The 14,834-nt window shown below is 48.8% G+C and overlaps 1 protein-coding gene across 1 annotated transcript in view; it reads left to right on the top strand.

Annotated features, from left to right (window-relative positions):
* RNF213 (ring finger protein 213) overlaps positions 1–14,834 on the top strand; it is a 394,954-nt gene that overhangs the window by 244,274 nt on the left and 135,846 nt on the right. Inside the window, exons 32-35 of the mRNA XM_073568003.1 lie at positions 11,213–11,317; positions 12,976–13,148; positions 13,562–13,700; positions 13,789–13,924. Coding sequence (XP_073424104.1) covers positions 11,213–11,317; positions 12,976–13,148; positions 13,562–13,700; positions 13,789–13,924 — 553 coding nt within the window. The remainder of the gene's footprint in view (positions 1–11,212; positions 11,318–12,975; positions 13,149–13,561; positions 13,701–13,788; positions 13,925–14,834) is intronic.

Here is a 14,834-nt window from a genome sequence, read left to right as displayed (position 1 = left end):
ACTTCCTTTAACCCCTTCACGACCCATGACGCCTACGTAGGCGTCATGAAAAGTCGGGCCCAAACGACCCATGACGCCCCCGTAGGCGTCATGCTATAAATAGTCCCCCTGCGGGTCGGGTGATCGGGGTTAATGAAAGGTCACCCGACCTGCACACAAAGGACCCTTTATGCTTCACCACAGGGGGGGTGGCTTAGCCCCCACGTGGCTACGATCGCTCTGATTGGCTGTTTCACTTTCAACAGCCAATCAGAGCGATAGTAATATTTCATCAATGAAATTTGATGAAATATTACAATCCAGCCACGGCCGATGCTGCAGTAGCATCGGACATGGCTGGAGACACTAATTTAACCCCCCCACACCGGCTGGCGGGGGCGATCGGCCCCCGCCACGGACTGACAGCAGCGATGGGCTGCTGCTGTCACGATCTCCCCCCCCCTTCCCCTTCCTTCCGCTCCCCCCCGATGTCCGATCCCCCCTTACCCTCCCCGGTACCTGTCATGTCCCGCTCCGGCTCCCGGTGAACCTCCGTCCCTCCTGCATGGGCGCCGCCATCTTTGAAAATGGCGGGCGCATGCGCAGTACGATTGTAATATTTCACCAATTAAATTTGGTGAAATATTACAATACATCCATGGCCGATGCTGCAATAGCATCGGCCATGGCTGGAGAGGGCAATCAAACCCCCCACCCACCGACTGATGGCGCTGATCGGCTGCCGCCACCGACAGACGGCAGCGATCGGACGCCACAGTCATCATCAGGTCCCCTCCCCCTTCCCTCCGCTCCCCCAGCCATCCGATTCCCCCCCCACCGTCCCCGGTACCTCCTGTCCCTCCGGTACCTCCTGGCCGTCCCGGTGTCCTGTGTCATGGGCGCCGCCATCTTTGAAAATGGCGGGCGCATGCGCAGTACGCCGGCTGCAGATTCATTCATTTATTTTGATCACTGTGAGAAACTCTCACAGTGATCAAAATAAAAAAAAAAAGTAAATAAAACCCCCCTTTATCACCCCCATAGGTAGGGACATATAATAAAATAAAGAAAATATTTTTATTTTTCCATTAGGGTTAGGGTTGGAATTAGGGTTAGGGTTGGAATTAGGGTTAGGGTTGGAATTAGGGTTGTGATTAGGGTTGGAATTAGGGTTAAGATTAGGGGTGGGTTGGGGTTGGGATTATGGTTAGGCTTGTAGTTAGGTTTAGAGTTGGGATTAGGGTTAGGGGTGTGTTGGGGTTAGGGTTGTGGCTAGGATTATTAGGGTTGGGATTAGCGTTAGGGGTGTGTTGGGTTAGGGTTGGAGTTAGAATTGAGGCGTTTCCACTGTTTAGGCACATCAGGGGGTCTCCGAACGCGACATGGCGCCACCATTTATTCCAGCCAATTTTGCGTTTTAAAAGTCAAACAGCGCTCCCTCCATTCCGAGCCCCGATGTGTGCCCAAACAGTGGTTTACCCCCACATATGGGGTATTAGCATACTCAGGAAAAATTGCACAACACCTTTTGGGGTCTAATTTCCCCTGTTACTCTTGGGGAAAATAAAAAATTGGGGGCTAAAATAATTATTTTTGTGGAAAAAAAATGATTTTTTATTTTCACGCCTTTGCGTTATAAACTTCTGTGAAGAACTTGGGGGTTCAAGGTGCTCACCTCACATCTAGATAAGTTCCTTGGGTGGTCTAGTTTCCAAAATTGGGTCACTTGTCAGGGGTTTCCACTGTTTAGGCGTATCAGGGGCTCTGCAAACGTAACATGATGCCCGCAGACCATTCCATCAAGGCGACATTTCAAAACATCACTACTTCCCTTCCGAGCCCCGACGTGTGCCCAAACAGTGGTCCCCCCCACACATATGGGGTACCAGCGTACTCAGGACAAACTGTACAACAACTTTTGGGGTCCAATCTCTCCTGTTACCCTTGTGAAAATAACAAATTGTGGGCTAAAAAATCATTTTTTGAGGAAAAAAAATATTTCTATTTTCACGGCTCTGCGTTATAAACTTCTGTGAAGCACCTGAGGATTCAAAGTGCTCACTATCCATCTAGATAAGTTCCTTCGGGGGTCTAGTTTCCAAAATGGGGTCACTTATGGGGGAGCTCCAATGTTTAGGCACACAGGGACTCTCCAAACGCGACATGGTGTCCGCTAACGATGGAGCTAATTTTTCATTCAAAAAGTCAAATGGCGCTCCTTCCCTTCTGAGCCCTGCTGTGCGCCTAAACAGTGGTTTACCCCCACATATGGGGTACCAGCGTACTCAGGACAAACTGGACAACAACTTTTGGGGTCCAATTTCTCCTGTTAGCCTTGTGAAAATAAAAAATAGCAGGCTAAAAAATCATTTTTGAGGAAAAAAAATATTTTTTTATTTTCTCTGCTCTGCGTTATAATCTTCTGTGAAGCACTTGGGGGTTCAAAGTGCTCACCACACATCTAGATAAGTTCCTTCGGGGGTCTAGTTTCCAAAATGGGGTCACTTGTGGGGGAGCTCCAATGTTTAGGCGCACAGGGGCTCTCCAAACGCGACATGGTGTCCGCTAACGATTGGAGCTAATTTTTAATTCAAAAAGTCAAATGGCGCTCCTTCCCTTCCGGGCCCTGTCGTGCGCCCAAACAGTGGTTTATGACCACATATGAGGTATCAGTGTACTCAGGAGAAATTGCCCAACAAATTTTAGGATCCATTTTATCCTGTTGCCCATGTGAAAATGAAAAAACTTTGTCTAAAAGAAAATTTTTGTGAAAAAAAGTACTTTTTTTTTTTTTTTGAGGATCAATTTGTGAAGCACCTGGGTGTTCAAAGTACTCACTATGCATCTAGATAAGTTCCCTGGAGGGTCTAGTTTCCAAAATGGGGTCACTTGTGAGGGAGCTCCAATGTTTAGGCGCACAGGGACTCTCCAAACGCGACATGGCAACGCTAACTATTGCAGCATATTTTCCATTCAAAAAGTCAAATGGCGCTCCTTCCCTTCTGAGCCCTGCCGTGCGCCTAAACAGTGGTTTATGACCACATATGAGGTATCGGTGTACTCAGAAGAAATTCCCCAACAAATTTTAAGATCCATTTTACCCTGTTGCCCATGTGAAAATGAAAAACCTGAAGCTAAAAGAAAATTTCTCCTTCGTCTCATTGGGGGACACAGAGACTGTGGGTGTGTGCTACTGCCGTCTGGAGGCTGACACTAGGCATACAAAAAACAAGTTAGCTCCTCCTCCACCGCATACACCCTCGCCCCTATAGCGGGCGGAAACCAGTTTTTTGCTTAGTGTCTTTGGAGGCACACGCAGTCTGGTTTCTCCAGACTAGGTTTCTTTTTTCGGTTCTCACTATGAAGAGGAGATAGGGGCGACGGATCCTATAGAAAGGGTCCGATCTCCCCAAACCATCAACGGGCGAGCACGACTTTTCCCCAGACATCTATTTTTCGTGTTTGTTGTTTTTTGAAGACGAGAAGGGGCAACGCATCCTATAGAAAGGATCCGATTTCCCCAAACCAGCCACGGGCGACTACGTGCGAGAGTCCCTCCACGTCTCCTCTCCCGCGACGTGGGACACTATGCCAGACTTAGCCCTGTCCACCCCTAGGTATGGAAACCATGGGCTTGCACACGGGCACAAGACTAGTCTGTGCGCCCCCACTGCTCCACCAACGCTTGACGGCGGTGCTGCACGGCGGCGGACGGTCCCTCTCCTCGCCCTACAGGGCAGACGGAGTTAGGGTGCCTGCACCGTCCAAGAAGGAGACTAGCAGGTGCGGAGGGCCCTGGGCGCAGAGGCCAGCAGAGGTCACCCCCCCCCCAAAACCCCCCCCCCCAATACCTGGGGCAGAGCGGGCAGTGGCTGCACAGGAGGTGGAGGAGAGGACGTTGCTGGGGCCCGGCGTTTGGACCCCAGGTGGGTAGCGCCATTAATTTAGCCCGCGGCTTCGGCCTAGGCCGCGGGCGGAAGTGGGCGGCAGCGCTCCGGCCGCGTCTTAGGCGGCGTCGCTTCGGCGCCCCCCGTCCCCGGTATCGGCGTTACAGGATCCGGGGCGGGGGGTATTGTAATTTAGGCCGCGGCTCCGGCCTGGTCCGCGGGCGGAAGTCCCGCCCTCAGCGCGGCGTCCGTCGGCGTCACTTCCGGCGCCGCCCCCCTCCTGGCAGGGCGGGCGCCGGATAAAATGGAGTCCCCGACGGCAGTCCGGGGTAGGCCGCAGGAAGCGCAGCTTACCGCAAGCGCGGCAGTCCCCGGAGACCGCCACCAACGCAGCTGGAGGGGCCTCCCACGGCAGGAGCCGGGAAAGGACTTACAGAGGGGTAAGTGTGACCCCGGCCTGAAGGCCACGCTAGGGCATATACCGCTCCCCTCTCCTCCGCATTCGCCCTCCTTAAAAAAAAAATAATAAAAAAATATATATATATATATATATATATATATATATATATATATATATATATATATATATATATATATATATATATATATATATATATATATATATATATATATATGTATATGTGTGTGTGTATATATATATATATATATATATATATATATATATATGAGAATCTATTTATTTACTTTTCTGGCCTTTTCCAGCAGTATGTCTGGAAAAGGTAAAACGCACACATCCTTCTATGCCGCATGCGTTTCCTGTGGGGTTAGATTCCCACGAGCGCAGACCAGTAAATTATGTGAAACCTGTGACACCGAACGCGCCCAGGAGCCCTCCCCCGCAGCAGAGCCCAGGGGTCCGGAACCCCCAGAGTGGGCGGTATCCCTCTCTCGGTCTATGGTATCATTAACAAAGGCAATTGAGACCCTTCAGGCCCCGGATAGGGGTAGAGATGACGGCTCGCCTGGTTGGGAGGGTTCTGCCTCCTCACATGAGCCGCCGGCCTGCAGGGGCCGCACTCTCTCTAGGCAGGCACATAGGAAGAGAACCCATACTGTGTCGCCAGGCCCCTCCAGTGCTTCAGCATCTGCGAGTGTGGCATCACGCTCGCCGTCACCCCTTTCAGGGAGCGAGCAGAGCTCAGTAGAGGATGTGGAAGAATCCTTGGACCTGGACACCCCAGGGTGCCGGGAGACGGTGGACAGTCTCATTGAGGCTGTCAACCAGACACTGGGTATTGATGATGAGGTCACCCTAACCGCAGGGCATAAGGTGTCTTTTAAAAAGGCCCGGAAGCCGCAGAGAGTGTTCAGCACTCATCCTGAGTTCGAGGATATAGTGCAGCGGCATCGGGAATGGCCAGACAAGCGTTTTTCGGGACAGAAGACGCTAGGATCAAGATATCCATTTGCGCCAGAGCTCTGTAAAAAATGGGCAGAGTCTCCGGCGGTGGATCCCCCGGTATCCCGCCTGGCCTCAAGATCCCTGTTATCAGTGCCTAGTGGTTCGGCCATCAAGGACCCCACGGATCGGCTCATAGAGGGATTAGCGCGCTCGGTGTACGAAGCATCAGGATCAGCGCTCTTCCCTTCCTTTGCGGCAACATGGGTAGCCAAAGCCATGATGTCCTGGTCGGACTCTTTAAATGAGATCCTGCAGGATAGGGAGTTGCCAGCAGAGGTGGCCGAGATAAGTCAGATCGCAATGGCGGGTGACTATCTAATTAATGCATCCTTGGATGCAGCTAATAGCACAGCACTTGCAGCAGCAAACGCAATTGCCATTAGGAGAGCCTTGTGGTTAAGACTGTGGCGGGCTGATTCGGTGTCTAAAAAATCCTTGACTTCCCTGCCCTTTCAGGGTAACCGACTATTTGGGGAAGAATTGGATAGACTCATTTCGGACGCAACAGGGGGTAAAAGTAGTTTTCTCCCACAACAGAAAACACGGACGCCATTTCGTCAGCCTCAGGCGCGTTTTCGGGCATTTCGCGCCCCCGCGTGGACGGCAACGGCCAGTACCCCCGCTCCTGCGCGCTATAACCATGACAAAGAGCGTCAGGTCACCTACAGGACCAACCCGCTGGGTAGGATGCGAGGGCGTCCGCCCAGATCAAGGGGGGCCAGGTCCCAGAGGCCCTCTACAAAATGACTCGTGAAGTGCGGTACCCGAGGACAGCAGGATTGGCGGTCGTCTGCGCCGGTTCTGTCACATATGGGCTGCGGTGGCACGCGACGCATGGGTGACGGAGCTGATATCTTCCGGGTACAAGATAGAGTTTATAAAACGTCCGCCAACACGATTTTTTCCCTCCCGGCTTCCCAAGTCAAGGTCTTGGGCAGAGGCATTACGGGGGGCCATCGAAGTGCTGCAGCACAAAGGGGTCATCGTTCCGGTGCCAAGGAGCGAAAGATCCCAAGGGTTTTATTCCAACCTGTTCGCAGTGCCCAAAAAGGATGGAGCGGTAAGGCCGGTTCTGGACCTAAAGCTACTAAACAGGTTCATCAGGGTCAGGCATTTTCGCATGGAGTCCCTCCGGTCGGTTATATCCTCCATGGAGAAGGGAGAATACCTGGCCTCAATCGATGTTCAGGATGCTTATTTACACATCCCTATTTTTCCCCCGCATCAGAGATTCCTACGGTTTGCGGTCGAGGGACGGCACTTCCAGTTTGTGGCGCTGCCTTTCGGTTTGGCCACGGCCCCCAGAATATTCACGAAGGTGATGGCGGTCGCCATGGCCACTCTTCATTCCCGGGGCATTGTGGTGTTGCCATACCTGGACGACCTTCTGGTAAAGGGCCCGTCCCGTCCAGCGTGCGAGGAGAGTGTCACCATCACACTAGATACCTTGTCTCGTCTAGGATGGATGATCAACAGGAAGAAATCATTCCTCACGCCGGCCCAGAGGATTGTTTTCCTAGGGATGATATTCGATACCTCCCAGGGATTGGTAATTCTCCCTCAGGACAAGGCTCGGGCACTCCGACAGGGAGCTCGAAGACTTCAACAGCCAGGCCTCCATACTATCCGATTCGGGATGGGGGTCCTGGGCAGGATGGTGGCAGCGATGGAAGCAATCCCGTTTGCTCAGTTTCATCTCCGCCCCCTGCAGCATGCCCTGTTAGCAGCTTGGGACAGGAGCCCGTTCTCACTCGATCACCCGTGCAGGTTGTCCTCTCAGGTCCGACAGACTCTTCAATGGTGGACACGCGATCGGTCGCTTCTGCAGGGAAAGCCCTTTCCTCCGGATCATTGGTTAGTGATCACGACCGATGCGAGTCTCTCCGGTTGGGGGGCAATCTTCCGCCACCACACGGCACAGGGCCAATGGTCGCCTCAGGAAGCTCGTCTCCCTATCAATCTGTTGGAGATTCGAGTAATACGGTTGGCCTTGCAGCAGTTCCAACACGTGCTAGCAGGATACCCGATTCGGATTCAGTCGGACAACGCCACAGCAGTGGCGTACGTGAATCACCAGGGGGCAAACACAGCAGGGCAACCATGCGCGAGGTGGGACATGTGCTCCGCTGGGCCGAGAGGAGCCACTCGATGATCTCAGCGGTTTACATTCCAGGCGTCGAGAATTGGGCAGCGGATTTCCTAAGCCGCCAGGACATCACGGCCGGGGAGTGGTCACTACATCCCGAGGTGTTCCAGCAGATTTGCCAGCGCTGGGGAACACCAGACGTGGACTTGATGGCCTCCAGGAAGAACGCCAAAGTGGGCGTGTTTGTCGCCCGGTCTCAGGATCCGCAAGCAGTCGCAGCGGATGCATTGGTGATACCCTGGAACCAATTTCGGCTCCCATACTTGTTCCCGCCGCTGCCACTTCTCCCCAGGGTTATCAGGAAGATCAAGACAGAGGGGGTTCCGGCAATTCTGCTGGCCCCGGATTGGCCCCGACGGGCATGGTACGCGGATCTGGTACAGCTCATCGCAGACGTACCATGGCGGCTACCGGAATGACCAGATTTACTGTCCCAGGGACCGATCTGCCACCCGAACTTAGGGGCCCTGCGTTTGACGGCGTGGCCATTGAATCTTGGGTGCTGACCCAGGCGGGGTTTGGGCACGAGGTAGTCGCGACAATGGTAAGGGCCCGAAAGCCAGCCTCGGCAAGGATCTATTATAGCACTTGGAAGGTTTTCTTCCAGTGGTGTCGGGAACACGGGGTTCCGCCATTGTCCTTCTCTGTGCCCAACATACTGGCTTTCCTTCAGTCTGGCCTAGACGCAGGTTTGGCGCCAAGTTCCCTTAGAAGACAGATATCGGCCCTGTCGGTCCTGTTTCAGCGAAAGATCGCTACCAATTTGCAGGTCAAAACGTTCCTGCAGGGGGTCGTTCATTTAGTACCTCCCTTCAGAGCACCATTGGAGGCCTGGGATCTTAATCTGGTCCTGTCTGTACTACAGGAGGCTCCGTTTGAGCCACTACAGGATGTTTCATTGGCATATCTATCCAGAAAGGTTGTGTTCCTGGTAGCCATAACATCCATTAGGCGAGTATCGGAGTTGGGAGCGTTATCTTGTAGAGCCCCTTTCCTGACCTTTTTTAAGGACAAGGTAGTCCTTAGGCCTCCGCCACCTTTTTTACCAAAGGTGGTGTCCTCGTTCCATATTAATGAGGACATTGTGCTGCCTTCTTTCTGTCCAGCGCCAGTTCACAGGGTGGAAAAGGCGCTCCACACATTGGATCTGGTAAGAGCTCTCAGGAGATACGTGTCGAGGACAGCACCTTTCCGCCAGACGGATTCGTTGTTTGTGATCCCCGAAGGGCGCAGGAAGGGCCTCGCAGCCTCACGGTCAACCATAGCCTGATGGATTCGTCTAACCATTCAGGAGGCTTACCGTATTAGAGGCACGCCAGTTCCGGCTGGAGTAAGGGCGCACTCTACTCGGGCAGTGGGCGCTTCGGCACCAGGCTTTGGCAGAACAGGTATGCAAGGCAGCAACCTGGGCCAGCCTGCACACTTTTTGTAAACATTACAGTGTGCATACTCAGGCTTCGTCAGATGCGAGCCTGGGCAGAAAAATTCTCCAAGCAGCAGTGGCACACCTTTAAACAGGAAAGCATGCGGCTTGGATCGGTGAGTGTTATCCCACCCAGGGACTGCTTTAGGACGTCCCACAGTCTCTGTGTCCCCCAATGAGACGAAGGAGAAACATGGATTTTTGTGAGTACTCACCGTAAAATCCTTTTCTCCGAGACGCTCATTGGGGGACACAGCACCCAGCCTGATAGCCGGTTGGCTCATACTTATTATTTAACATATTTTCTTGTTTAAGACAGGGTGATCCCTTTTTTCAGACATATGATTTATTGCATTAAGGCTAATTTTTGTATGTCCTCCTACAGCTTTTGCACTAAACTGGTTTCCGCCCGCTATAGGGGCGAGGGTGTATGCGGTGGAGGAGGAGCTAACTTGTTTTTTGTATGCCTAGTGTCAGCCTCCAGACGGCAGTAGCACACACCCACAGTCTCTGTGTCCCCCAATGAGCGTCTCGGAGAAAAGGATTTTACGGTGAGTACTCACAAAAATCCATGTTTTTGTGAAAAAAAAGTACTTTTTTTTTTTCTACGGATCAATTTGTGAAGCACCTGGGGGTTCAAAGTGCTCATTATGCATCTAGATAAGTTCCTTGGAGGGTCTAGTTTCCAAAATAGTGTCACTTGTGGGGGAGCTCCAATGTTTAGGCACACAGGGACTTTCCAAACGCGACATGGCAACCGATAAATATTCCAGCATATTTTCCATTCAAAAAGTCAAATGGCGCTCCTTCCCTTCTGATCCCTGCCGTGCACCCAAACAGTGGTTTATGACCACATATGAGGTATCGCAGTACTCAGAAAAATTCCCCAACAAATTTTAGGATCCATTTTATCCTGTTACCCATGTGAAAATGAAAGAAATGATGCTAAAAGAAAGTTTTTGTTGGAAAAATTAAAATGTCCATTTTTTCCTTCCATGTTGCTTTAGTCCCTGTGAAGCACCTGAAGGGTTAATAATCTTCTTGAATGTAGTTTTGAGTAGCTTGAGGGGTGCAGTTTTTAGAATGGTGTCACTTTTGGGTATTTTCTGCCATATAGACCCCTCAAAGTGACTTCAAATGTGAGGTGGTCCCTAAAAAAAAGAATGGTTTTGTAAATTTCGTTGTAAAAATTAGAAATCGCTGGTCAACTTTTAACCCTTATAACTTCCTAACAAAAAAAAATTTTGTTTACAAAATTGTGCTGATGTAAAGTAGACATGTGGGAAATGTTATTTAGTAACTATTTTGTGTCATATAACTCTCTGGTTTAACAGAATAAAAATTCGAAATTTGAAAATTGCAAAATTTTCGCCAAATTTCCATTTTTTCACAAATAAACGCAAAAATTATCAACCTCAATTTACCACTAACATGAAGCCCAATATGTCACGAAAAAACAATCTCGGAATCGCTAGGATGCGTTGAAGCGTTCCTGAGTTATTACCTCATAAAGGGACACTGGTCAGAATTGCAAAAAATGGCCAGGTCATTAAGGTCAAAATAGGCTGGGTCATGAAGGGGTTAAAGAGGGTCACCTTCTAGTGACCATAACCACTGTCTGCAAGATATCTACGTATAACTGTTCTCCCCAGCAGTTTTTGCCTTCCTTATTCTCCATTAGGATAGACTATTGCTCTGCCATCTTATTTGCTTTGACATCAGTGAAGTATTTGTTCTTCCTATTTGGGCTCGTCTCTTTCAGATTTACAGGATGTTTCCAGCACTTCTTTGATTAGGATTTTTCCCAAGGGTGATTTAAGCTCAGCATTTCGATTTTCCTTTAGCCAGTATTGCTCTGCCAATTTCCCAAATAAACATTTTTTCTGGTGGATTGATCTTCATTTGTGCGTTGAGCTGCTTCCATTCACATTCCGCTCATCCCACAAGGGCGATCAGGCATCTGGTTTCCATGTCTGCAAAGCTGACACCGGAGCCTTGATTTGCACTTTTGCTAAGTTCTTCAAGTTATTGTCATGTACTCTGCCCAAGCCTATTGTGGGTCATAAGGTGCTTTTTGCTGTTTGTTACTGGTTGTTTTTGTGGCACTAAACTGAGCCACTTAGTGTTTGAAGAGAGGGTATAACCCACCAGTCAGAGCCTATACTTTTTTTTTATCTAGTGTAAAGACTCCTAGTAGTGAGGTGTATACCCACGGTCGTGTGTCTACCAATGTATTCAACAAGAAAGGAATTTTAAAGTTAGTACAAAAATCCAATGTTATTTGACTATTAATCATTTTCATTCAAAATATATTGTATTCCAACCTTAATCTTGTAATTATCTTTCTCTGTTAGGTTTATGGCATTCTGTACATATTGATGATTTGCGGAAATCTAAAGATATGATCACAGATGTAACAGCACTTCTAAAGTTCACCATTAGCAAGCTGTTTTGTGCAGGTATGTGTAACCGTGTCTACTTAAAACATTAAAAAAGAATATATAAATAATAACTGAATAATGGCGGATTAGGCACTCTCATGCATGAACCACTGCCAACAGATAATTGTACAGTTGCAAATTACGAAACCTCCCATTATCAGCTGCTCTGTCAGTAGGAAGCTGCCACTGGGAAGACATATCAGAGGTTTTGGAAGGCTTTTATCTAAAGGCCCTTTTACATTTAGCGATGCACCAGCGATCCGACCCGGTCAGGATCGCTGGTGCATCGCTAAATGATCGCTAGTGAACTTTCACACAGAAAGATCACACAGCGATGCAGCAGCGACGCAGCGCGCGATACTTACCTTTCACACACAGCGATCCTGACGTCCACCTGCCCGCCTCGACGCGTCGCTCGTCGGTGCCAGCAGGAAGCCCATCAGGAAGTGCCCGACGAGAAATGGAGCCGCCCGATCTTGCGCCATCAGCGATAACCAGCGGGGGAGCCGGTCGGAGGTAAGTATCACACATAGCGATATCGCTAGCGATATCGCTATAACGTCACAAAATTGGTGACTTTATAGCGATATCGCTAGCGATATCGCTATGTGTAAAGCCCCCTTAAGGCTCTGTTCTTGGTGCTCTTAACAAGGAGAAACATTACCCCTTACACACTCTGTCAGAGGCCTCTCACACTGCCAAATCAGACCTTCTGCTTTGCACTGATGAGGGGCAAACTCCCTGAAATATGTGTGTATGTGACAGTGGTTTGTGTGGACCTACTGCGCCAGTGGATGGGCGTAGCTAAGTGACTACCTCTGGGCTTCACTAGAGACTCTGATGTTGTGGAAAGACTTGGGCCATTGGTGTAGTCACCAGGTGCCACTCCAGGGCAATCCACGGCCCTGCAGCAGCTGACCAAAGGGTCAGAGGTCCAACATGAAGCACAGAGGGCAGAGACGTGGTCATACAGTCCGAGGTCGGGGCAGGCAGCACAGGATCAAAATATGAAGCCGGGTTCATGCAAAACAAGCCGGGTTTGTAGCAGGAGAGACAAAACCATAATGCACCTAGACAGGGTACCAGGGAGGAATTGCAGCTAGGAACCTAAGTTCAGGCAGCATGTGGAGGGAGAAGCTGCTTAACATATTCCCTGCTGGCATGGGATAGGTCAGGGAAGCAAAACCCTGCAAGACAGAGCAGGTTAAATTCCTGCAGTCTGTCCACGTCTCCCTATTGACAGATGGAGACTCTCCAGCAACAGAAGGATGCAGCAGTGCTGGGAGAGGTGGCTGAGCGAGACGGCCTGACACTGGGAGGAGCAGAACGGTGAACTCAGGGACTTGGACTGTGCCAACTAACCGCACGAGTCACTTGTGTGACAGTTTACAAATGGAGTGTATGGGTTGGCTTCTTATCCAAAGTTATGTGGAATTGCTCATTATATGGTCAATATTGTCTTTTTTGGATTCCTACTTCCAATAAGTGACACTACAGTTCCTGTTCTCTTTCTCTGCAATGAGGCTATTTGTATATTTAAATTCACAGGGGAGCATTGCATGGCTCATGACCTATTACTCAGACTTGACAGTTTCCATATGGAGAAATTATACCCCTTAAGACCAGCTATACTAGTAACCACCAACTTTTTAAATCGAATGCATTTACTTTTTCAGCATCTGAAACAGCATCAGCAAGGGATCATGAAATGGCAATGGAAGTAGAAGACGGTGCATCTGCTGCAAGCAATCAGTTACAGGATAACTTAATGGAAATAGATCAAGAAGTAAATGTAAATGAAGAAGACCATGAAAAGAAGACAGATATGTCACCAGCCACTTTTGAGAATGTAAGAATACATATATATATTTTTTCTTTTTTTTATGTACTTTATGTTAAAAACAAGTAATGACAAACTTGTTTAAAAATCCTAAGGCCCCATCCATACACCAGATTTTTGTGTATGTGGTTTCTATTTTTTTTTTTTTTATAGTCTGTGGGTCTTTTCACGAAGGCCAAGTTTTTGTTTTTGGTTCATCGGTCTGCAAGACAAATGAAGATATATCCAAATTGGGTTCGATTCAGGGATTAACTTACATATGTCTGGCACACAGAGGTTAACTGTGTTTTACTCGCATAATGTCTGTTAAAACCCACTGATGTTTGAGTTCAGCTTAAGAAATAGAGATAATCAGGCAGTAAAAGTGTTAACATCAGGAAAAGGCTAGTGTAAATCCAGCTTTAACTTTTCACGTTTTGCAGATGCTGGATGCCACTACTCTCATCAGGAGTTGTGTCCAGAATGCCATTGGATTGTTAAGAGACGAGGAGAATGTCAGCCGCAGCACCAGAAGGATTGAAATCCTGATAAACCTGCTGAGCACAGAGAATAATCTGAAAGGTAGGGTACCTTTCTTTCACAAAGCTTAATGCTCAGTAAGTTTAATTTAAAAAAAAAAACTTTATTTCTGCTGCCTTCCCTTTTGCAGACTCCTTTTTAAAATATCTGAAAGTTCGTCTACACAACATGTTGAAGAGTTCGGAAAAAGAGTTGTATCATGCTGAAGATTGGGTCATACGAGAGGCCGCAAATCTGGATGCGCTGCAGGAAGCTGGAACCTTCAGGTTAGCAGAAGATGTAGCTGCTTTTTTGTGTATGCATCTTCGATGGTCAATGTCGTTTCAATAGACTTATCTCCATGTGGTGTAATATTTATAGAGAATGTTGCTTTACCCCTGTAAAAATTAAGTGCCAAACGGAAGATGTCTTCCTCCTGTGTTTTGCTGTTCATTTTCTTTTGTTAGGTCAAAGCCATCTCTAATAAAAGAGAAATAGAAACTGGATCTTAGGAAATGAGAGTGAAGCTTTTTCTGTGATTTAATCTGACAGCAGACTAGGGCCTTTCGGGTAGGTTGAACCCCTGCTTGGAGCCAAAGCTGCTTAACTGCTTGAAAGAATATCCCCAGACATACGGGAGCCATAACTTCTTAAGGAGTTATAGAGTTACCGTACGTCCTAGCCGTATATCGGTTACGTTTTTTAGATCACATGAACAGTCGAATGGCTGCTTGGGTCTCGATCTGTTCTAGCACCCCGACCAGATCCGACGGCACCAAAACTGCTACTCTATGACCTACCGTTGAGAAGTTATGATTCATCATAGGTTTTCGAGTTACAGGAGCTATGAGGAGGTAAACTAGGACCATCCCAGAGGCAGGAAAGGGGGGTGACCAACCAAAAGGTTAAGTGCTCGTGCCAGGCCTTGGCCCTTTGTTAACTTCTAAGGGCGGTCACGCAGTGTATCGTGTTTGAAGAAACCGGAAACAGCTGGCACCCCACACCTCCCATGTGGCTCAGCACCAAGTCATAACATCAAGCCGGTAACTGACTTGTTTCATTTGCTTATACTTATTTTACTACCACATGTACTATACTTGCATAGTTAACCACCATATGCAATTAACCAGTTTGCCCACCACTCCAAACACCGGTACTGATTGTAACTAGAGCTTATTTTTGGAGTAGGATTGATAT

Source organism: Dendrobates tinctorius, unplaced genomic scaffold, assembly GCF_039654945.1.
Source record: "Dendrobates tinctorius isolate UK_male_01 unplaced genomic scaffold, ASM3965494v1 ptg000020l, whole genome shotgun sequence".
NCBI lineage: Eukaryota > Metazoa > Chordata > Amphibia > Anura > Dendrobatidae > Dendrobates > Dendrobates tinctorius.
This window is presented reverse-complemented; position numbering and strand designations above follow the sequence as displayed.